General features: G+C 42.1%; 4 protein-coding genes and 2 long non-coding RNA genes across 6 annotated transcripts; 3 read left to right on the top strand and 3 right to left on the bottom strand.

Moving 5' to 3' along the window:
* Window positions 1-466: 466 nt before the first annotated feature.
* Window positions 467-5,012, top strand: LOC100842885 (AP-5 complex subunit mu). Its single transcript, XM_003575850.4, has 8 exons — window positions 467-628; window positions 750-875; window positions 1,181-1,489; window positions 1,673-1,956; window positions 2,105-3,000; window positions 3,390-3,446; window positions 3,841-3,888; window positions 4,724-5,012. Exons 1-8 carry the CDS (start codon window positions 558-560, stop codon window positions 4,796-4,798), a joined length of 1,866 nt encoding a protein of 621 aa, XP_003575898.1. The 5' UTR covers window positions 467-557; the 3' UTR covers window positions 4,799-5,012.
* Window positions 5,013-6,294: 1,282 nt separating this feature from the next.
* Window positions 6,295-12,796, bottom strand: LOC106866840. The gene is made up of 2 exons (XR_001407831.2): window positions 12,519-12,796; window positions 6,295-7,123 (listed from the first exon to the last, which is right to left on the bottom strand). It is a non-coding gene; the product is annotated as an uncharacterized LOC106866840 (long non-coding RNA).
* Window positions 6,539-11,751, top strand: LOC100840147 (glutathione synthetase, chloroplastic). The gene is made up of 13 exons (XM_010238915.3): window positions 6,539-6,733; window positions 6,901-7,070; window positions 7,301-7,376; window positions 7,507-7,637; window positions 8,776-8,898; window positions 8,983-9,063; window positions 9,415-9,495; window positions 9,602-9,671; window positions 9,955-10,076; window positions 10,317-10,456; window positions 10,527-10,719; window positions 10,819-10,945; window positions 11,386-11,751. The coding sequence occupies exons 1-13, from the start codon at window positions 6,614-6,616 to the stop codon at window positions 11,386-11,388; spliced, it is 1,437 nt and encodes a 478-aa protein (XP_010237217.1). The 5' UTR covers window positions 6,539-6,613; the 3' UTR covers window positions 11,389-11,751.
* A 931-nt stretch (window positions 12,797-13,727) lies between the features above and the next one.
* On the top strand, window positions 13,728-14,797 carry LOC100841970 (germin-like protein 5-1). Its single transcript, XM_003575848.4, has one exon. The coding sequence runs from the start codon at window positions 13,920-13,922 to the stop codon at window positions 14,610-14,612; it is 693 nt and encodes a 230-aa protein (XP_003575896.1). The 5' UTR covers window positions 13,728-13,919; the 3' UTR covers window positions 14,613-14,797.
* A 2,104-nt stretch (window positions 14,798-16,901) lies between these two features.
* On the bottom strand, window positions 16,902-20,223 carry LOC100838324 (acyl transferase 5). Its single transcript, XM_003575839.4, has 2 exons — window positions 19,698-20,223; window positions 16,902-17,969 (listed from the first exon to the last, which is right to left on the bottom strand). The coding sequence occupies exons 1-2, from the start codon at window positions 20,154-20,156 to the stop codon at window positions 17,100-17,102; spliced, it is 1,329 nt and encodes a 442-aa protein (XP_003575887.1). The 5' UTR covers window positions 20,157-20,223; the 3' UTR covers window positions 16,902-17,099.
* A 1,648-nt stretch (window positions 20,224-21,871) lies between these two features.
* On the bottom strand, window positions 21,872-23,794 carry LOC100837807. Its single transcript, XR_732091.3, has 2 exons — window positions 23,477-23,794; window positions 21,872-22,118 (listed from the first exon to the last, which is right to left on the bottom strand). It is a non-coding gene; the product is annotated as an uncharacterized LOC100837807 (long non-coding RNA).
* Between the last annotated feature and the right edge of the window lie 189 nt (window positions 23,795-23,983).

Genomic DNA, 23,983 nt, shown 5'->3' with positions numbered 1-23,983 from the left:
TCAAACTCTTGCTCGTCTTAAGCTCAGTGTTGACATTGGCCCAAGAGCCAATCTTCGTCTTGAGCACCTTACACCGCCCACTTCGCGATGGCCATTATGTCCATCAGCATTCTATATCTCTGAACCTATAGGTCCCAGGCTTCCCTTACCTCGTTATCCCTCTTCTTCTTTATGTATTGGACCGTGGCCACCCGAATCTAAAATAGAATATCATTAAATAATGGAAGCAACAACACCGTTATAAAACCTCACATCAAATTATGTACGACCCTTTTATTTCTGCATGAAGTATTTAGCTAGTTCGAAGAAAATATGTGGTGTATTTTTAGTTCCAGCAACGCACTTGTATTGCCGTGCCCCTAGCGAACCAAAATGCGCAGACCAAGACAAAGAATAAAGACGTAACCTAAGCTGGGAGGCGGATTTGGCAACAGGAAAAAACTGGAAGGCGGATTTCTTTTCGTGTGCCTGTCATCTTCCCCACTGGCCATCCCATCCTAGAAACAACAAACAAGCACCAGGTCCACGGCCACCGAGCGGCCGTTCTCCGGCGAGCCATGTCCGGCGGCGGTTGCAGCGTCCGCGCAATCTGGATCCTCACGCCGCACGACGTGGTCGCCTTCTCCAAGTACGCAACCCCGACCGCCGCCAGCCCACCTGGCGAACCCCCAAGATGAAATCCGGGGCTTCTCGCGCCAGGATTCGGCCCTTCTGGTCTGTGGAACTCACCTTTTGACCTCTCCTTTCAGGCGGTTCGCAGTGGTGGAGAAGCGGTGGCGCGTCGCCTGGGAGAAGGAGGGGCCGGGGAGGGGCGCGAAGATGCCGCTGCCGGCGGACTACGAGGTCGCCGCCGCCTTTGCCGACCGCCGGAGAAGGTTTGGTGTTGCTTTCTTGGCTCCTGGACTAGCTTGCTTTGGAGTTTGTTGTGGTTTTTAAACATCAGACACTAAATTACCCTTGTGTGGAACTGAATTAGGTGTTTCGATATGGTTTAGATGGCAGGATCATGAACGATGCTATATTTGTTTTGAACAGGGAATAAATTTATCCCTATGTAGGTACTCATATTACTACTGTAGTTCATCCACTGAAACTGTAACTCCATCAGCACATGTTGTATGTTCACAGTTTAGAAACATATGTGATAGGCACTTGAATAGTTGAATTTGACATTGTGCAGGGAAGGCACAGCACGTGGTTCTGGTATCCGCACGAGCATATCATCTGTGGGATCGGATTCTTGGGTCGATGATCCAATCACTCGCCATATTATATCCCTTCGTATCGACAAAGAGGAAGAGGACGGGTTTATACTGTGGCCAGTGGTTCTACAGAAACGTGGAGGTTATTATGTCCTTGTGTTGCCTCTGGTGGATCCTCAGTCGTTTAGAGCGTTTGAAAGCCTCTTGAAAAGACCTGATTGTGGGAGTTCGGCTAAGGAGGATGGCAATCTTTCTTCCATTCTTCTTAATCTTCCGTGCATAACAGGGTAATGTAAGTTTGCTTACCTGTTATTGATATGTGTTCTTTGATGTTCCATTTTTCACGCTAGCAACCCCATTGTCAATTCATATATGGCCTTCATATATTTTGTGAGTGCTATACTGCTATCTTCGTCAACCAACTGATGATCATGTTCATTAGATGCACTATACTTCATGTCCTATTGTAGGGCATTTATGGTAGCAAATGTCATTGGCGATATAATTACTGGTGATGTTGCTGAACCGGAGGTGGTCGTTAGTTCTGGCCCCTCTGTTGGTGGACTGTTAGATTCATTGACTGGAAGTATAGGTATTTCTGCCCGGCCAAAACCAATCACTACACCTGTTGCTGCCCCAATTGCATCAGTTTCCTCGCCTGTTGGTGCTTCTCAATCAGAGTCTCTAAAAGGTGGTGTGAGACCTTTTGACAAGGATGTACTACGGAACTTCATCATTGGTGCTATGCCTTTTGGTGAGTAACTAAGAATCAACTCCTGATTTTTTTTTGGCGCAAAATAGACCCTCCTGTTATGGAGTCAACATTTTATGCTGTTCTATTATCTAGCTTCATTGAAATATTTATAGACTAACAAACCAAGGTTAACAACATATTTTTGTAGGTACACCTCAGGATCTTAATTATGGCAATGTTACTTCGATTAGAACAACTGGATTTTCAGCTGATCCGCTTCCGACAGATCAGAAGCAACCTGCCTGGAAGCCTTACCTATACAAAGGGAGGCAAAGGACTCTCTTCTCTAGCCTGGAGACTATAAATGCTGCGCTATATGACCGTGATGATGTGCCCGATTCCCTTTCTGTTTCGGGACAAGTGACCTGTAGGGCTGAACTGGAAGGGTTACCTGATGTTTCTTTGCCACTGACTGGGTTAAAAGCTGCTCGTGTGGAAGTATCATCATTCCATCACTGTGTTCAAGCTTCAGAGCCTACTGGCGATAAGCAATCTCTTATATTTCAACCACCACTAGGAAATTTTGTTTTGATGCACTATCAAGCTCCATGCAACATTGATCCACCTGTTAAAGGCTTCTACCAGTTGTCTATGGTATCTGAGAATGAAGGTGCTTTTCTATTTAAGTTGAGATTGATGGAGGGCTACAAGTCTCCGTTTATTATGGAATTTTGCATGGTAACAATGCCATTTCCTCGGAGAAGAGTTGCATCATATGATGGGAATCCATCAGTTGGGACAGTTTCAATGACAGAACATTCAATTGAGTGGAGAATTGTTTCAAGCGGCAGGGGCCTCAGCGGTAGAAGCATAGAGGCTAACTTCTCTGGCACTGTTAGATTTTATCCTAGAACAGCACAGCGAATGAACTCATCATTTCGGTCAGTTTCAACTGATACGTTAGCTGAAGATAGTGACTGTGAGCAAGATAACACTAACAATGGTGCCAACTTGGATGACTACCTTATGGAAAAAATGAACAGGGACCTTCAAGCAGTTGACTTGGAAGAGCCATTGTCTTGGCAAGGCTATAATTATGCTAAGGTTTGTCTCCACTGAACCATGATGCTGCTGGCAAGTTGAGATCTCTGTCATGACATTTATTTTAATATGAGATCATTGGGAACAATCATATCTGCCTGGTCATTCAGCATAGTAGCTGTAAATTGTTTCATTGGTTCATATAGGACAACAACACTGTTGACTTTTGCATGACATTACTTTATTCATGTAATATTTTATATTTATATTTATATCTGGAACCAGAGTGCATATAATATGGAAACGCCACTGTTTCCTTTATGTTTTTCTTTTTTGCAAGGATTTATGTTCTTTGTTTTTCATACCCAGGAATTCTTTTATATGAATACAACAGCACATATGTTGAACTTGTTTCTTCAATATTATTAATTGATCATGGAATGATTTTCCAGGTTTCTTTTAAAATAGTTGGGGGCACGCTGTCTGGTCTTATAATTGATCCAAGATCTGTAAGTTATTCTTAACCTTTTCTGGTCATCTACGAGGGGTTACGGAGTTTAGCATTGTTATCCAATGGTTGATCCCCAGATGTGGTGCTTGTTTGTTTAGCCAATGTTTTTCTCAGTTTAAAGTCAGCCAGAATATTCACCCATATATTTAGGACGCATTGTGTTCTAGGCTGATGTTAGGCATTTGTTAAGAGATTACTACCATGGGGTCCTGACAGTCATTCTAATGTTTCCCTACTACCATGCTTAAGAGATTACTCAAGAATTGTCCCCTTACATGTCTGACCCCCATTTAATGGTTATTTTGTTACCATTGTTACATTTCTCTAATTCTTTCAGCAAAATGAATCACAATTATAAATCGTGTTTTTCATACTGTAACGGCATTCTGCAGGTAACAATTTACCCTTCTGTCAAAGCCCCAGTTGAATACTCAATGCAGGTGACTTTCTTATCTCACGAGCTCTAACATATGTTCTTTTAAACGGTCAATACACTGAAAACAGGTAGCTGTTCGCACAAATTTCAATAGTCAGTCATAGACAACTGTACAAACAACATATGCAATAGTACATCACCTGCAGCGTTTTGCACTCTGGGAAAACCCAGCGGTATTATTAGGAACCTAAAGTCGCATCAGTGAGGACTTAAACCATGTGGTAAGATTGTACATCCACTCCCCCAACCATAGAAATATATGAACTTGCTACATTCGATGTCGAACAAACAACTACTAAACATTTTAATCTGCTACGAAGCAGCTTCTCGTCCAAACGCAGCTGTTTTTAAAGGGGTCACAGGAGTTACTTAAATTTACTTACAAACTTTGGTTGAAAAGCTGACTCAGAGCAGCTGAAGACAACCTTGTAAAAAGAGCATCTTGCCTTTGTGAAAATTATGTACACACTAAAAACAGAAATATAATCAAATGCCACTTCAACTTGCTCTTGCGTCCCTCCAAAAGGACTTGTCGATGTTTAGTTGTCTATCCTCTAAGGACCCCTTCATCCCTGCTTATAATTGCTTTGTCCAAAGCAACTTGATCCTTTCATCTGCAAAATTCATGATTTCAGGTAAATCTTAATTGATGCTAATGTAACAGCATGAAGAATTTACTCTGCAAACAAACTTTGTTCACTTTATCCAGATATATAAATTTGTACTTGCATTACTCGAAACGGTTTTGAGACCATGGTGCTCAGAAGCGACATTCTATCTATATGATACGATAGTCTTTGATAGCTCGATTGACGTGTGAAATTCTTCTCCTTTGACAGGCCTCTTCTGGAGACTACATACTATGGAATACCTTAGGAAAATGTCCTTCTGTGGCTTTGCCAAAAGAATTATGATCTCCAATGTTCATGACCGGGCCTGGTCCTCAATGGTTTTCTGGTCCTACCAGGGCTGTGATGTAGTAATTATTTTTCTTCTTCTTTGTTCTTCAGGAGGTTTTGTTTCAGCGCGAAAACATCAAACATGTACATCTTTTTGTCAAGACTGTTTGATATGCGGAGTTCAGATTTCATGGCTCTACGCTGTCTCGAGTACAATAATTTCTCTCAATATCTTAGAATCTCTCCATCTTGTCCAAATTTGACATTTGCTGTAATGCTATTTTTTGGACCGTTGCTGAGTGTTGAGAAGCTGAGTTTTTGCCTCGCCAAACATGACCTGAGTTTTTTAATCTCATCAAATACGTTACTATTGGAAAGAGAAACTCAAATCTATTTCTTCCACGAGTTCCATATATTGTGGGGGTACATGCAGCATCTTGTTTCAGGTTCACTGAACGGAGACGCTTTTTTTGCCATGTCATGCATGATGGCATTGAGAATTTGAGATGGGATCGAATATGCGGAACTGTGTTGACAGGCAACATGGTCCTAATCACAAGCTACACAGAAAGCTATATGGTCCTAATCACAAAAGGCGAACATTGAGAGGCTTCAATTTCCCGAACAAAGGCTACATTATCTTCTTTTCTTTTATAGTCTCTTTTAAGTGCACTCTTGTTAAAAAATGGTAACAAGAGCATCTTGCTAGAAACAATTTCTTGTTTTAAACCAGAAATTGGAGTCAGAGAAAGGAATCATAAAAGGTACAATTTTTTCCATTTAATTTTATGTATGTTTCAAAGCAAGATAGTACTCCCTCCGATTCTAAATTGTTGTCGAAATATTACATGTATCTAGACGCCTTTTAAAAATAGATATATTCATATTCGGGCAAATTTGAGTCAAGAATTTAGGATCAGAGATAGCATCATTTATGGTAGAGTAAGAAAGAAAAAAAAAGCAACAACGATAGGAAGAAGATATATTACTCCCTCCGGCAGAATTACTTGTCACTGATTTAGTACAACTTTGTACTAAATCTTGGACAACTAATATGAGTCGGAGGGAGCATGAAACAATTTACAATACAAACTTGTAACATCATTTTTCATGCTGTCTTCCAATATATTTCAGATATATTAGTAATCTAGGTATCGAGAGGTCCATTAGAAAGAACAATTTTATTTTTATGACTCCAGAGTTATTCTAGCGTACTATAATATATCACTACCTCCATCCCTAAATATAAGATATTTATAGGTTCTCCTAAACTTCTTCATGTTTGATAAGTTTATAGAAAAATGTAATAATAAATATATACAATATCAAATAAAAATATACAAATATATATCATGTCATATTTAATAAAAATAATCTAAGCATCGGTAGACTTTTCTATAAACTTGGTCAAATTTAATTAAGTTTGACTTTATCACAAAGCTAGAACATCTTATATTTAGCAACTTGGTTTGCATTCGGCTTGGTCCAAATATCCGCATAATGAACTAATATTGTAAGTGTAAGATTTGAATTGATAAAGAGAAAGTGAAATTTCTCTGCATTTTAATCAACCAAAATTTCTCTGAATTTCAATGTTGGAATGGAGGCTGCCCAAGCAGAGAAAGCGACAGGCGCACAGACTCTTTACAGAGACCAATGCTGACCCTGCTACTTCTGCGCAGCCCCCTCCCTTTTCATAGGAATTCCAATCCCCACCACAGCTATAAAGTTCCAGCTTCCAAACATTATACTCCTAACTGAAAGTGAAGCTGCCAAATATATCCCCTCAAATTACCCAGAAATTCTGCGCGCGCCCCACCACTGCCGGCGATGAGCACCGCCAAGGGAAACCCGCCGTCGCCGGACCCCGCGGCCGTGGAGGAGATGGCGCGGGACGCGACAGCGTGGTGCGCGATGCACGGACTCGTCGTAGGGGACCGAGCTGAGCAGGTAAGGTTCTTGGCTCCTGGTCTGAGTGGTCTCCTCGGTTCAATCAATCTGCTAAGGTCGGGGCACCTGATGCGCAATCTTTGTGCGGGACTTTGATGTGACGAACGGAACTTCGGATGGATCGTAAGCTACTGTCCTGACCAAACATTTTTGATGTCCTCTTGCAGAGATCAGGAACAGTTCCTGGAGTTGGCTTGGTCCATGCTCCAATCTCCCTGCTCCCGGCGCGTCTCCCGGAATCTTTCTGGAGTCAGGCGTGCGAGTTGGCTCCCATTTTCAACGAGCTTGTGGATCGTGTTAGCTTGGATGGAGATTTCCTACAGGATTCCTTGTCCAAGTGAGTTCCGTTGTCGTGTTAGTCTCTCCATGTTTTCGTTTAGAGCTCTCTGCCTGCAAATTCAACAGATGTCTCAGCTTATCAGATCATGGCAACTATCTTTGTAGAGATGTCTTAATTTTTAAGAGGCTGTATGCTCTATGAATCAGATTGTCAATAATATGATAAGAATTTCAAATGGAACTGTTGGACTGATACAGTCATCCCGATTGGCCATGTTGTAATTTCAGAACAAGGCAGGTCGATGATTTCACTTCCAGGCTCTTAGAGATTCACAGGAAGATGATGGATATAAACAAGGAGGAGGTGATTGGCGTAATCTTAACTATCGAGTCAAGTTCTAGATAAGAATATTATTAGATCCATCTAGTCTCTAGGCCCCTTGTTTGGGTAATGTCCTGCTAGTATGGTACTGACAATGCTATTTTTTCCCTAGAATATTCGACTAGGGTTGCATCGATCAGATTATATGCTGGATTCAGAAACCAATTCTCTTCTTCAAATAGAGATGAATACTATCTCAGTATCCTTTCCAGGGCTTTGTTCCTTAGTGACTAAGCTTCACAGGTAAATTTGAACACTGAGTGTCTATAGTATTTACATTGCTATGCTTGAGTGTATTTGTGCTTTACAATTTTTTCCCCAGAAATATGGAAATATATTGTACATATGATTTCTATGTTTAGAAATATGATTCATACACTTTCAAAAACTATGATGAGTTTGAGTTGTGTTGTTAGAAATATGCTTACATATGGATAAGTAGGATTTGTACACATGGCAGAGTACGAGGATTGTTTGCTACTCACTTAATATTTTATCTCTGGTATTCAAAATGAATGTCCTGATTTAATGTATCCCACATAGTAGAAGGAATTATCGACAGACACATTACCGTGATTAATTTGCAAATTGCTCATCTCTAAAACTGATGAACGAATATCAGATTTATAGCATGTACCTTCTGCATTTCTTGGTTTATGTGGTTCACTTCACGGTAACTACCGTGCAGAAGATGGCCTTGGATAAAGGGGACGGACTTTGGGAGAACTATGGGACCATAACAAATAAACTGGCATACTGCTTTGTTTTCTCTTTATTTTCTAGTTTTTGCGCGAAAGCGCTTGAGTAAATCCAAATTCTTAATTAATAGAATCGGCGCTGCCGTTTTTGTTAAAAAAAAGTACTTCAGACGGGAGAATTTATTCTTTCATGCTCAATTTATACCTGATGCATGCCTATCGCTTTGTAGGGACCCTTGAGGAACAATCTCTAACTCTATGGATGCTTATCTCTATTGCATGTAAGATATCTAAGGAAATAACCTAACCAATAAGGAAACTACCTGTTTTTCTAATTTCCAGCTAATGTTGCACTAGTGCCCCTACGCGAACAGTGCATGATAAAGAAGTTTAGCTATAGATTTTCAAGAGTTTCACATAGTACTACTCTAGTACTACAGAAGTACAGGGTTTCAGTTAATGGCTTTATGTTCAGTGATGGTGAAATGAAATTGAGAAACAAAAACATATTTAGTTTCTTACATACAGTAACCTCCATTTCATACCAGTGAATATACTTATGCAGTTTTCTTCTTCTTCTTTTGTCCCTATATGGTCAATTTTGATCACCATATTTTTATCACCATTTTTTGGTCATCATTATGATGAGTATATCAACTGAGCTTTCACGTATTGCTATGCAGAGTCTTGATTAATCAGTATGGAAATTTATTATGTCTAGACTCCAAAAGGATTCCTGAAAATGTGGCAAGCCAGCAATTTGCAGAAGCATTGTCCAGAGCATGGGATGAGTTTAACGTTGACAGGTTCGGTACACCCTAGTCGAATCATGCATATTCGATAGCTAACCAATGAGTATTACTGACACATTTTTTTCATGAAATGCTCAGTGCTGTAGTTATGATGATTGTTCAGCCCGAAGAAAGAAATATGTATGACCAATACTGGATTGTCAAATACTTGAAGGAATCATATCCTTTTGTGATCTGCATTGGCACTTTATTTGTAATGATGCTCATTTCTTTCTCTCGAGTTCTTGCATTCAATTATCATCTCTTGTATAACTTGGCAGTATAACCTAGAGCTCAATCCTGTCATTGTTCTTCTTTTTTGGGTACTATAACTAGCACGTAGTAGATTTGTTTACTTGCTCGTCTCCAATCCAGTGCCCAACATCTTCTTCCGAATTGATATCCTACAATTAGTAAATTGTTTGATAATTTTGTGGTGGCGTTGCATGGGTATTCTAAGTATTGGTTGTTTATTTGGTAACAACATCAAAAGTCACAGCATTAAATTGTGTTCCCTTGACAATTTGTTACACATGGCGTAACCACTATTAGGAAAACTTTGTCAGAGGTGGAGGCTGAAAGCCAGGTCCTCCCAGATGGAACTCTTGTGGTGTATGTACTCAATGGCGGCTTATTATTTGTTTACGGCGTTGTGCTTAGCATTTGAGCAGTGGCTGTAATCTTGCAGTATGTTCATTAAGTTTTTGGCAAAATGCAGAGATGGCAGGACGGTTGCTGTGGTGTATTTTAGAGCTGGCTATACACCAAATGATTATCCTTCAGAAGCAGTATGTGTGCACATTGTTTCCACCTGCCGACGCATCATATTTTTATGATTCTCTCATTGGAAACCAATTGACTTAAAAAGTGTTTCTTTTGAGCTACTATGTTATCATTTTAAAATTCAGTACCCTTAAGCTTGTACATTTCCAAGTATACGTTGATTTTATGTTCTCTCTTGAAATAGGGTCAATACTGAAAGAAAAATGATTGTATGGGGCCTATGGGCTGTGGATGATTAGTAATTGGTTTTGTTACTAATTCTCATGACACGCTTCTTGTATATTCTAGGAATGGAGTGCAAGGCTCTTGATGGAACAATCATCTGCTGTAAAGTGTCCTTCAATATCATACCATTTAGTGGGGACCAAGAAGATTCAACAAGAACTAGCAAAACCTAATGTGCTTGAAAGGTGAATCAATTTTCAGCACCAAAGGTTGACATGCACTCGTATTGTGCAGAATTCATATGACACTGTAGATCTACACGAGTGAATATATTCATAACCAAACACTAGGGTAGTAAGACACATTAGACTGCTGTTGGATTATTGGTGTACTACTGCTACTATCAATATTAAGATCAATTATCACTCTTTATTATAGATTGAAAGCCTCATGTTTTTCCTGACCATCTTGTGTTCCTTCTATAGGTTTCTTGAAAATAAGGAGGAAATAGCGAAGCTTCGTCAATGCTTTGCAGGGCTATGGAGCTTGGATGATGAAGAGATTGTGAAATCTGCAATTGAAACACCTGACTTGTTTGTTTTGAAGCCTCAACGCGAAGGCGGAGGTTGGTTTTTTAACAAGAACATATGTGTATTATTTTTCTCATTGTTAGTTGATATGCTATTCATCTACAGGGAACAACATATACGGTCTTGATGTGCGAGAGACTCTGATCAGACTCCAGAAGGAAGGAGGAGATGCTCTCTCAGCCTACATATTGATGCAAAGAATCTTTCCAAAAGCTTCTCTTGCTAATCTGGTCCGTGGTGGTGTTTCCCATGAGGCCCTCACAATATCTGAACTTGGCATATATGGAGCCTACTTACGGTAAAACCAATGCTTTGAAACCGAAGATTCAGAAACACTAGTACTCCTTATAAGACGTTTTTTTTTACTAAGAGTTAATTACTTGATTTCTGATTCCAGCAACAAAGATAAGGTGGTCATGAATGACCAGTGTGGTTACTTGATGCGGACAAAAGTTTCTTCATCAGACGAAGGTGGTGTTGCTGCAGGATTTGCTGTTTTGGATAGTTTATACCTGACCGACAAGGTGATTCACGACTGATTGAACATGATTCACATTAGTTTTTGCCCTTATGACAGACTACATATTTCCGAACTAGTTGCATCATTATTTGAAGTATGATAGGCTGTAGGTTAGCGGTATTGAAATCTATTATTCCTGTCTGATCACTTGGGAAAACTGAATGATTATTTGCAAACTTACTTGGTCCGAACCAAAGCCCAAAAATACCCAATCTATGTTCCATAGGCTTCTTTAGCCCTTGAGTTTGGTTATTCATAGTTTTTGTTCATTCTCCTGATTGTACATTAAATGCATGATTAGTTTCCTGCAATTGCGTATTCGCATCGCACACTCAAGTTTTCAGTCTGGCTTAAAAGCTAGTGTTCGGCAGTTCTTTTTTTCAATCTGTCCTTTCTGCACAGGGAAAATCATGAATTGAGCTTCATTTGGTTGCTTTCTTGCAGTGAGATAACAAAAGGAACACCAGCTATAAATTCAGCAGGCATTGACCTATTATGGATTTAACATTCTGTTGCATCACCGAGATCAACAAAGTAGCTGCGCAGTTTGCTGACAGCTACCAGTGTCAATTATTACATACACCACAATACAAGGGGCAAACAATAATTATGGTATGTGTAGATTACCTGTGTATGTACAAAGTAGTAATTCTTGAGAAGAAACTGATCACGGAATGTTGACTAGTATTATTTCTTCTGGTTTATGAATCACTATGCCCTGAATTCAAACTCAAAGCCGTTGTGCTGCCAACTGTATATTAGGGAGGAAGTGGTTCTTTCTGAATTTTTGTATTGTGTTCCTCTTCTATTTGTTGTCTCGTCATTATTGTTTCCTCACAGCATTCTTACGGTGCCATGTGTGCAAAACTATGATTGGGATGCCATGTGTGCAAAACCAAGTCACTCCGCTGGCCACTCCCTTTTGAGTGGGGTTGAGTACCAGTTATATTGAAAGTTAGGGTGATCAAACTTACTCGTTTGAAGTTTTGGTACTCCCTCGGTCCAACAAAAGATATCTCAATTGTCAAAATTTGGATGTATCTAAACATGACTCGGTGTATAGATGCATTCAAATTTAGTCAAAGTTGAGACATTCTTTGTTGGATGGAGAAAACAAAGAATTCTTTGTTGGACGGAGAAAACAAAGAAAGTAGCATAATAAACTAAAGCTTCCACACTATGTTTGCAAATTGGATAAGGCTCTCTATGGTCTTAAAGAGTCCCCAACGGCACGGTATTCTTGTTCGAGTCCAAGCTTTACTAGCTCGCCTGGTCGTGTCGTGACCAAAGCAATGTTCGTGCTCCGATTTCCGAGCCTATGGACCGCTAGGTTTCAGTTTATCAAGTGTGCACTGACATGTGGTTTTTCGCATGTCTGAAACGTTATCAAACACGGTAATTGAAGTGAACTGTTTGACATTGACGAAGATCAATTATGCCCCCAAAAATTGTGGTCAGCTGAATTCTCTTTTAAAAAAAATCGTGGTTCCGTGAAACTTCATTCCAATTGCTGTGGTCTTTGTGAAACAGATGAGAGAATCAACCGGGAGGAGGAAGAAACGAATCTCATAACTCACTCGGCCTTGAAGCTGTCTCGGAAGAATTGATTTGATGCACGGCTCCTCCTTGTCTATTCGCATCGCCAGGAGGAGCTGATGGCGCAAGCCTCACCGGTCCTCTCTTCGTTTCCTCTGCGCCATGGAGGGGGTGTATTCATGGCGAGCGCAAAGCTAGCTTATGCATCCGTATATGTAGGTTTTGGCTCAGCTAATTAAATAAGGCAGCTGAACCCATCATGCATATATATCAAAACTTCATTGGCGCCGCATCTATTCTTCCCTCCACTTTAAACCAATTAGCTGAAAGATTAGCGAGCTCACGTGTACCACATTTTCGAGATATTCCTTGCGTGAAGCGTACGTGATGCTCTCGAGAAACTTCAGCCTCATTTTCCAGCGTTCGATCCTTTCCCGCCCCAAGCCCCTTTTTGCAGATATACGAGACGCTGTGTGATTTCAGGCGATGCCCGAGAGGCCTGAGGAGGTCCGGTGCGCGCCGTTGGCCCGCCCTAGATTTTGGCACCCAGAAGGGCAAACGAAGGCCTGGCCCGGCCCGGCCCGGCTAAACAGAGGGTCCAACAGGGCCCAGCCAAACGCTCGACCCTGCAGCACCGCACCGCTCCGCATCGTGGCTGCAGCGTGAATGGACTCGTGTAGCCATGGGCGGATCCACCTTAAGCCCGATGGGGGCTACTGTAGCCCCTATTCAATTATGTCATATCAAAGTAAATCTTATTTTCACCATTGATGTCCCTTCTAAATTTAATTATATCTCTTAAGAGTGTGTAATTGTCCTCTCTTAACTTCTTTCCTGCCTCCACCACTGCGTGTAGCTTGGTCGAGCTTGAATGGCAAGATCTAACAACGTGATCATTCAGGAGTCTCTTCAAGATGCAACTTTGAATTATTGTTTTTATCACTCCTGAGAGGCTGAGACGTTTGCGGCAGTTTCTGACCCGCAACGTAAAAATTCTTCTACCACAACAAAACTACCCCTCCGATCCTAAATTGTTGTCGAAATATTACATGTATCTAGATGCTTTTTAAAAATAAATACATTCATATTTAGGCAAATTTGAATCAAAAATTTAGTATCAAGAGGGTGCCAGAGATGTCTGAAATAAAATAGCAATTCCCGTTGTTCCTTGTGTACTCGTCCAGCAACGTTCTCCGACTAGCTACCTCCCACGGCCAGCACACATTTCTTAGGGTGAACGGGTCATCTTCAATTCCTACGCATTGCGTACCTTCACTCTCACATCACTCACTCCTCCTACTCCAATCCCCAATCTCCTTCTACTAGTCCCCACCTGTTATAAATACGTCCACATCTTCTGTCTACTCGGCATCCAATTCCATCAGCAGAAAAGAGTAAAGAAGATCGTGCAGAGAGGCATTCAATCAAAGGAGCAAAGAGCCATGGCCACGCTTTCTCCCAGCTGCTTGCTTCTCCCCACTGCCATCATGGCCCTACTCCTCTTCTCCCTCCCGACCCCGTCCATCTCCGGCGACCCGGACCTCCTCCAAGACATCTGCGTCGCCGACCTCACATCCTCCGGCGGCCTCAAGCTCAACGGCTTCCCCTGTAAAGCCGCCGTCTCGGCAGACGACTTCTACTTCAAGGGCCTGGCGACCGCCGGCGACACCAACAACACCTTCGGCTCCGCCGTGACCGGCGCCAACGTGGAGAAGCTCCCCGGGCTCAACACGCTGGGCGTCTCCATGGCCCGGATCGACTACGCGCCCGGCGGCGGGCTCAACCCGCCGCACACGCACCCGCGCGCCACCGAGGTCGTCTTCGTCCTCCACGGCGCCCTCGACGTCGGCTTCGTCACCGCCGCCGGGAACAGGCTCTTCTCCAAGACCCTCGTCGCCGGCGACGTCTTCGTCTTCCCCCGTGGCCTGGTTCATTTCCAGAAGAACAATGGCGATGTTCCTGCCTCTGTCATCTCGGCTTTCAACAGCCAGTTCCCCGGCACGCAGTCCCTCGCCATGGCGCTCTTCGGGGCGAACCCCGAGGTGCCGAACGATGTGCTTACCAAGGCGTTCCAGGTTGGGACCAAGGAGGTGGAGAAGATCAAGTCCAGGCTTGCCCCCAAGAAAACAGCTTGAGATCGAAGATGTTGTTCCTGCATTGTTGATTCGATCCTCATTGAGTCATTGTGTAATGCTGCCTGGCCTGCACCAGCTGCAGCAAGTACAAAACTAGCTAGTAGGTGTTGCTTGTAATAAGACAGGAGATCGTTTCTTCATTCCAAATTCAATCATTTGACTATTATCGTGACTTGTGTGCTGTATCATGAGCCATCTCCTCCTACGTTTTGTCCACTCATTTACTTTCTCTCTGTATATGATGACTGCATAGAACAGAAAGGTACTACCCTTATATCTCTGAAAATCTGCCAAAGCAGACGCAAAAAAAATAAAAAAATAACGTGTGTTTCCAAGGATTAAAGCACCGTAAAGTAATCCCTTTGATCCTAAATTCTTAACTCAAATTTGCCCAAATATGGATGTATCTATTCTTAAAATGCATCTAAATACATGTAATATTTCGACAACAATTTAGGATCGGAGGAGGGAGTACATGAAGATATACAGTATCATTCAACAGAATGTAACTAAAGTTAGTTAAACGATAAAGACACAGAAATTCAATCATTTGACTATTATCGTGACTTGTGTGCTGTATCATGAGCCGTCTCCTCCTACGTTTTGTCCACTCATTTACTTTCTCTCTGTATACGATGACTGCATAGAACAGAAAGGTACTACCCTTATATCTCTGAATAAATGTGTTTTTTCCAGGGATTAAAGCAGTGTAAAGTACATGCAGATATACAGTATCATTCAACAGAATGTAGCTCAAGTTAGTTTAACGATAAAGACACAAAATTTTACACTGTGCAAGTTTCAAAGGTGTAAAAGCTCAAGTGGGCAGAGGGTGGCATGCTTTACGGGGAAAGCACGATAGGGGACCCTGGGAATAGAGCACAAGGACCCGTCACTTTCGCATCAAGTAATTCCATGACCCCATACCTATATAGACAGAAAGCATGCTTCAACAGCATGCATACAACTAATGGAGGTTGCTCGATCAGGTTTATTTTTGAGTATCTGGTAAAACTAGTCGGCAGTGCATCTGAACAGGTTAGTGCTTATATCTAGTGGCATTTATTTTTCTAGATACTTGTATTAAAGTTGGCTAAATATATTGAGAGAGACGATAGATGGAACAAAAGTATTGGTGTTTCTAAAAAGACGATAAAAATGAAAACACTCATCCTCATGATCTTTTCATACTCTATCAGGATATAATTTGGAATATAATGTTTACTTCATATTATTACTTCAAATTTGGAATATAATGTTTGGAGGTTATGTGTTAAGAACAGTTCACGCTAGTGTAATGCCCCGCGAGTGGCACCGAGAACTTTTTGTGAATACTAATTAATATGGAATTGCTAAAATGAAGGTATATATCAGAAATTTCTCAAAGTTTTTTTTTGTGGGGGAGGAATTTCTTAAAGTTGCAGTCACTTTTTTCGTTTCAACACTTCTGTGAAGTTTTAGGAAACAATTTAGTCACAAAACGAGGCAGACTCCATATACATCTATCTTATTGGTCTCAGCTTGGCATCTGCATCTCTGGCGCGGTGTGGACGAGTGAGGATAGACATTGCAAAACGGTTTCCAACGCCCAAGAGGCAGGAACCAGGCGCCATAGAAGATGGCCAACTCTCTTCTTCTTCTTCTTCTTCTTCTTCTTCTTCTTTTTTTGAGGTGAGATGGCCAACTCTAGGGAGGGGACAAGCGGCTGCTAGATGATGCAGAAGCCGACATAGGTGGGCGTGCTCCGAGTATACATCTCACTTGATTGCTAAGTACGGTCCACACTTGAGAATCTTCAACAAACTTAATCAATTTACACGGATAGACACTATCTGTGGTGCCATATATTGACAATTCGATTTTTCCACTTCTAGGAGGCTGCCCACGCATACAACCACAGCCACTAGCTCATTTCCTAAAAATTTAAGAAAAAACCTAATTAGGACCCACTTAGGCAGCCGAAATGATGCAGTACACCTTGCCTGGTGTCCGGTTGGAAATGCCACCGCGCATGGCTTGTGTTCTAGCTGAACACTAGACAAAGGTATATTGCTTACATTTCAATTAATTGTCTAAGTGGGTCCTAACAAATTTTCAGGAAATGGGTGGCTGTGGTGGTGGATGGGCAGCCTTTTATGAGTGAGAATGTGTTTTCACGTACATACTAAATGATGCTCTGCACGTTATTGCGAAAAATATTTTAGTTAACATACGGAAGTATTCAAAATTAAAAACATATACTCTTCACTTAACGAGAATAGCTAGATGGCAAGTAACATGCTGCATGCATGTGCAAAAAATATGAGTTTTCAATAAAAAAAATTCCTTTTTCTCAATACCACATGGAGTATTTCTTCAGATCAGCAGCAAAGGATCAACGATGCTATTCCACGGTAGATTTATTCGAGGCGAACACAGACACAAACACACTCGCACACACGCTAAACAACAACAACAACAACAACAACAACAACAACAAACCACCCTCTAAAAGGAGCCTTCCATCTCATCCCTGAACTCCTTAAGATGCTTCTCCTCCACGCACTGCGTCATGACCCGAGTCCCCTTCACCGGCGCCGGCGGAGCACCGAGCACCGCGACCGCCATGTAGTCCGCATAATTGAAAGGTATAACATGGCTAGGCACGCCCCAGCCATAGTCCACCTCCAAGAACCCAAGCCTCGTCCAATCCGACACAAACAACACATTATGCTCAAACCTCAGCTCATAAGGATCATCCTGCACAAACTTCATCTTATCCCCAGCCCCTCCTCCTCCTAAACCTGACGCCCAATCGGCGAACTCCAAAGGCAGCCTGGCCTTCCCGTCCCTGATCATCCGGATAATACCAAGTAAATCCTTGCTGCCGGCAACATCCCCAGCTCTGGCCTTCACGGTGACCGGGAAGAAGCAGTTGCCGTAGAAACCTTCGGGGAGAAGCTCTCCGAGAAGGTGCCTCGTGTTGGCGAAGAAGCAGACCTGCACCTGGGCCTCTGGGCCGTACCTTACGGCCCGGGTTCGGGCCTGCCAGACCTTGGCCACGGCGACGTCGAAGGCCGAGCAGTGGGTGCCCGTGGCCTTGAGGTACTCGGCTTTGGCGTGGGCGATGCGGTCTGGACGGATGTCCGTGGCGAAATGCTGGAAGCCGAAGGATTGGAAGGATGGTGGTGGGCCGGGAGGGAATTTGGGCGGGTTGGGGATTGTGGCTCGGGCCCATATGGGATTCACTGTGGGCCTGTTTAGGCCACGGGCGAATTCGGCGATGGCGTTGATGAATTGGGCCGCGCCGAGCCCGTCTGCGAAGGTGTGGACTGCTACCAGGCCCACCACAAATCCTCCGCAGCTGAATTCGGTCACCTGTTGAATTGCTCCCGGAAATTAAAATAAAAACAGAAGGTACAGAGTTGAAAGCTTCTGAATGATTGAAGAGTATGGACACTTGATTCTAAAAATAAAAAAATTGAAGAAAATTCACACTTGTGAATTAACATAAACCATGGATTTGTATATATCCACGGTTGGAGAGTACGCAGGCACCGGTAAGTAAAGGCTACCTAAACCATTAATCAATACCTTGTGTTAATTAATTAGTGCTTCAGTTGTTGGACATATGTGGTGCTTGCTAGCTATAGGTAGCTAGTTCGTGGTACTTTCTATCTTCCACTATACCGACAATGCATTGTGGTACAGTTCCATCTGGCAGTAGTACTTCATATGTGGCACGGTTCAACCACTTTGGGATGTGATTGTTTAAAGGGCTACTCATTAATCTTACTGTCTTGTGCCAAAGTGTCATTTCACTCATCAACTGATTTTGGATAAAGGAGATTAATTAGACTCACATCAGTCACTTGGCTCGTCTTTCACTCATCTAAATGGAACAAGCTATGCAGAGGCCGGGGCGATTCCTTTATTTCCAAAAATAAAATAAAATGGAACAAGCTAGTCTTGTGTAGACATGAGTCATGAACGCAACAGATTCCTGGCTCAGTGGCGTCGGAGTACGTAGAGTTTGACAGCACAATAATCTTTGCACAGTTTTTTTTTTTCGGGTAAATAATCTTTGGACAGTTGTTGCCAACATTCCTTCTTCTAAGTTCTACATATATTAATTCTTTCTCCAGTCCTTATCATGGACCGCAGCTAGCCCAATATAGTAAATACATGTGGATTAAGTATGGTGATAAGAGGAAAATATATTAATTAGTGCTGATGGTAATGCCCTTTCGAGCTTAAAACCTATAGGTACGTACACAGAACGACAAACACATCTTCGTCAAACATACCCGAACTACGTATAGTTATATGCATGTTGTTAGCTTTAGTTGGTGATACGGCGAATTGGATTTTGCTTACCGCCGTTGATCATTACACAGTAATTAAACAGACATTAATGAATCAGAGCGACGTATTTGGTTTGATTAAGACAAAGTTTTAATCAAGAATTGGTTAATTAACACAGAATTTTTAATACATGGAATTTATAGCAATAGTTGTCTTTAAAATTTCTTACTGATAATTATGCTTTCCTATAATTTAAATTACATTTTATTTAAAATTTATTATCGATAATATTCCGTCTTAGCGAAACTAAATACGCCAAAATTTGTGAAAAGAAGCGGGGACCTTTTAGAACTTTATGATTTTGCTCACTTTTGTTGCCTAAAATACTGAAGATCACTATAAAACCTAATCTCCTATATCCTTTCAAAATTTGTGAATTTTTTACTAAAATGTTAATGCTAATTCTACTATGGAGATGAGGATGATTATTTGGATGTTATCAAACAATTACTACCTCTGTTCCTATCCTAACTTTATCCTAAAGTCAAACGACCAAGTTTATAGAAAAATCAATCAACATTTAGAATGTTAAATAAGTACATCATGACAATATATATATATAATAAAACTAATTTAGAGTTTGTAAATGTTGGTGGGTTCATTTATAAACACGGTTAAAGTTTAAGAAATTTGATTTAGAACATAAACTTCTGACGTTTAGAAAACGTACGGAGGGAGTATTACACGTCCTTGAGAAACACTAGAATTGATGCACATATATCAGGAGTCCTGCATATATACCTGCATCATGACCGGAATGCTTGTAGGATCCAGCTCTCCCTCAGGGGCGGTGGGGAGCAGCTCCTCCTCGCAGACCACGAGAGGGTAGTCCAGCTCGTTCACGTCCTCCAGGTTACAGCCGGCGGCCGCTTCAACGAACCACGCTCCGTCGCCGGTGCACGCCACGCCGCAGTCCGAGCCGGAGCCGCCGACGACGAGCCGCCCGGCGAACGCGGGGTACTCCACGAGCGCGCGGGCCAGCGCGGCGCGGATCACCTCGGCCGGCCTGCTGCAGGCGGCGCCGTCGCCGTGCGGCGGCGGGCGGAAGACGTGGAGAGAGCGCACGGTGTGGCGCAGCCCGGGCACGCGGTCGATGGCCGACAGCTCCAGCAGCGGCGGCGGCGTCTGAGGCGTTGGCGTTGGCGCGGCCGGCTTGACGAAGGACTGGGACTTCCTGTTCACGGTGCAGATTTCTGCCATTGGTAATCGCGCGAGCGTGTCCGAATTGAAGGATGGCTGGCTATGGAGTGAGTGATTCGAGCGAGAGCACGATAGGCGTATTTATACACGAACGGGCACGAAGAGTTGTCATCATGCATGGCGTCACGTTAAGGAGAGAAGCTAGCTATCTAGCTATCCCCTAGCCAGAAGAACAATTAGTTAATGACAATTTTATACACATTATAAAAAACATTTCCATGTATGTTTCTTTAATTTCTCCCCAAAGGTGACAAATCAGGTAAAAACCTCTACTGTATGAAAACTCGTAAACATTATTAGATCTCAAATATACGGGTCTGCAATATATATCGATGCTCATCCATATGAAATTGTAAAAGTATGTACAGTATATTGCCTTATTATTGGTGTTTTTTTCTCTCTGTCTATATTACATCTTCTTGTGGAAACTTATGTATTTCTTAAACAAAAGTTACAATTAGTACTCCCTCCTTTCGTAAATCAAACAGTCTTTCTTCCAAGTCAAATTTCTTAAAAGTTGAACATGTTTATAGAAAAATATTCAACCATATGTAAGTCTAAATTATTTTTATTAAATTTGTGATGATATGATGATATATATATGTTTTCATAGTATACTAATTTGATGTCGTAGATGTTAACATACTTTCTACAAACTTGATCAAACTTGAAGAAATTTAACTTGAGACAAAACTTTTAGAAGACAAAACTTTTAGAAGAGAGATAGTGATATGCATCGATTAGATTGCGTTTTCACTTTGTTTTACAGGGCCGATCGCTTCAGCCTTTTATTGGTTGACTAGTCAGTTGTCATTGTGGGCTGGCCGTTTCAGCCGTTGGGTGAACTGGGTGATCTCAGAATGTATTTTTTTTACGGAAAAAAATAACAGATTTTGGTGTCTAGCTATGCATACTGCACAGGATCGAGGGGCTCTTCGAGCCGGCGAAATTAGATTCCGCTTATTCCCAAAACTGCGCTCCATGGCGAGCTTTCCTTGAAGGAATGTAACAACGAGCAGTTTCTGTGCGAGGGATGGACGAGGGAAAACCGTGGGGGCGTCTTGCAGCTCTTCAGTTTGGATATGGGCTGGACCTGCAGGCCCTTTTGTGCTCAACTGCAAGATGTTCTGCCATTCTAGCAATTTCTTTTGGGGAAACATAGAAGCACTTGCCACTGAAAGTTTATTCTGGTTTCCCGGTACCAACTATTCCGAGTAGCTCTCTCTAAATAGTTGTTGGCCTCTCATGATCTTCCTCTCTTGTTTAAGAAAAAAGTTGCATATTTGTATGTGTAAGATCTGGAGTCTAGGAAGGATTGACATGCTGCTATATATTAGCCAATGTGAAAGCCAGTATGTGTGTGTATATATATACTCTATTATACCCCGGTGTAGAATAACTATTCTGCACCTGGTCAGTCTTACGAGCCGGACTCCACCCGATCAAACCCGTTGTAATTCACCTGAACCACGACGTAACTCCTCTTGTTGTTTTTACAACGACGGTTTTCCCCTGAGGCCTCGTTTGGTTGTGGTGTATTATAGTGTGTTTGAGAGTATTTTCCCCTAGAGTATTTGGTGAAAAAAATTCCAACACCAAATACCCTGAAATACACTTCCCAAAAAATACACTACAATCCCTTTTCTCAAGTGTGTTGTTTGGTAGGCAGGGAATTAATCAAGCAGGTTATGGTTGTATGTCTGATTCACGCAGCATTACAGGAAACTGAAGCTTTCTTTAATGAAATAGTTCGATTACGCATCAGTTCACCACAAAATCTTACACAACAATACATCAACTGAAGCAACAATTTAACTTAGGCTTACACAACAAGTGATGGAACAAAGTTTACATATAGCATCTGTTTCAGATTAATATCATTCGGAAAAAAGTAAAGCGTTGTCCCTTCATGCCGATCTGCACCACGATAAGCCAAAATTGTAGCAGCCTCAACTAATGGACCTGCAACAATCATCAATCGACAACGTTAGGTAGTCAAACATATATATAACCTAGAACTCAATATATAATCAGACATACAAACAATTGTAAAGAAGAATGGTCTGAATGATGTATTTTGGTTGTAGGTAGTGGCCATTGGTCAGGCTACACTGCAGTGCATTACAATCCTAGTGTGCTCAAAAATAAGAGTGCAGAAGGGGGAAAAGAAGCAAAGTAGAGTTGAGGCTACAACTACATACAGCATATGGAGCTACAATCACAACTAAGAAACACATTTCACCAATTACAAGTTGCACACGCGTCACCACCAGTAGCAAATATGACTATATCACAATCCAACAGATTAAGATGGTGGACACATCAGCCACAACCGAATAGAAATAAATCTTCAAGCTGCTCACCAGGACAGAAATGCTACTGCCTGCATTGGCTAAAGACTGATCATACCAAGTAGTTTAAACATGTGCAAAGCATGTAATCTCTCTGCTTTGAGCTTCATTGCCAGTTCTTTTGTAGCAAAAATACAAAAGGCATGGTGTTTTTAATTTAGCTACAATGATCATTTATCTTCGAAATTGACGAGAGAAAAAAAGGGGGAAGCAAACTTGTCAAGCTGCTGCACATGTCTTTTGTATGATCTGATCTGTAACGGCCGGCTCTTCTAGGGATTAGGTACAGAGGCAGAATAAACTCAACTTGCACTAACATACCTAATTCATTTGCCAGTAATTCATTTGCCAGTATCAGGGCTGAGGCACATGATGATGAGAACTCCGAACTGTTGTACTGTAAAAAACACAACTTGCACTAACCTACCAAGATGACCTAAATCTGAAGCATAATTGACTGCTGATTTAACGGATACTTGGCTTATTATGTTACTCGGGCTCTATAATGAACCTGATCCAAATTATGTGGTTTATCAGGGTTCAATAATGTTCTAAATAGTAAATAGCTGACACTGTTTTGGATATTGGGTGCATATGAATAACCTGAGTTTGCTATCCTGAGTTCTGATTCTTTTCTTGTTAGTTGAATCTCTGATACTAAATACTACTCTAATTAATCAATAGTCATGGGGCAGGCCTATGCTTCTGTAATTTCTTAATTAACAATCACATACACAAGCTAGTAGGTTCTGTTACTACATGAGGATATTCAATACAGCGTAGCGTTTCGCTGTAAATGAACAAATTCAGAAGTATATAGGTCGGACAGTGCCATCAGGGCCTTCCAATCAAAACGTTCAAGAAACATAAAAAGGTCACGAGACCAGATGTCTTCCTAACCAGCGAACAATCCCATGGATCTTAGGCCAAGAGCAAAAAATCTTAGAAGAGCAAGAACCCTAGACAAACCTCGGCGAGTCAGGGGAGATGGTGGCAGGACCGGCAGCGGCGGCGGCAGTTGGACTCGTCGGAGTCTCCAGGACTTGCGACTCGTCGGCGTCGCCCGAGAATTCGTCGGCCGCCGCGGAGTGGTCGGCAGGACGGAGCGCCAGCCGGGATCGAGCTTCGCAACTTCGCCTCCGCGAGAGCTCGCTGCGCCGCCGAGGACTCGTTGGGGTTGCCGTAAGACTAGTCGGCGGCCGCGGAGTCCTCGGCAGGACGGAGCGCTTGCGCCGCCGCGTCTCGGGTAAAAAACGCGAACCCCCCTCGCGTCTGGAAAATTGGCCCAAGAGACGTGTATTTAGGGTTTTTTATGGGCTTACACGGGTTGATACCAGACTGCCAAATGAAGTATTGAGTGGATTTGTGGGTAAACTAGCTTCTGGGCCGGTAAAATACAAGGGTTTTCTTCGAATTACCGGCCTGCCAAACGAGGCCTGACTGAGCCCACCTTTCCCTAAAAAAAAAAGCCCAAAA

Source organism: Brachypodium distachyon, chromosome 4, assembly GCF_000005505.3.
Source record: "Brachypodium distachyon strain Bd21 chromosome 4, Brachypodium_distachyon_v3.0, whole genome shotgun sequence".
Lineage (NCBI taxonomy): Eukaryota > Viridiplantae > Streptophyta > Magnoliopsida > Poales > Poaceae > Brachypodium > Brachypodium distachyon.
The sequence above is the reverse complement of the archived record's forward strand: the minus strand, read 5'-3'. Positions and strand labels throughout refer to the sequence as shown.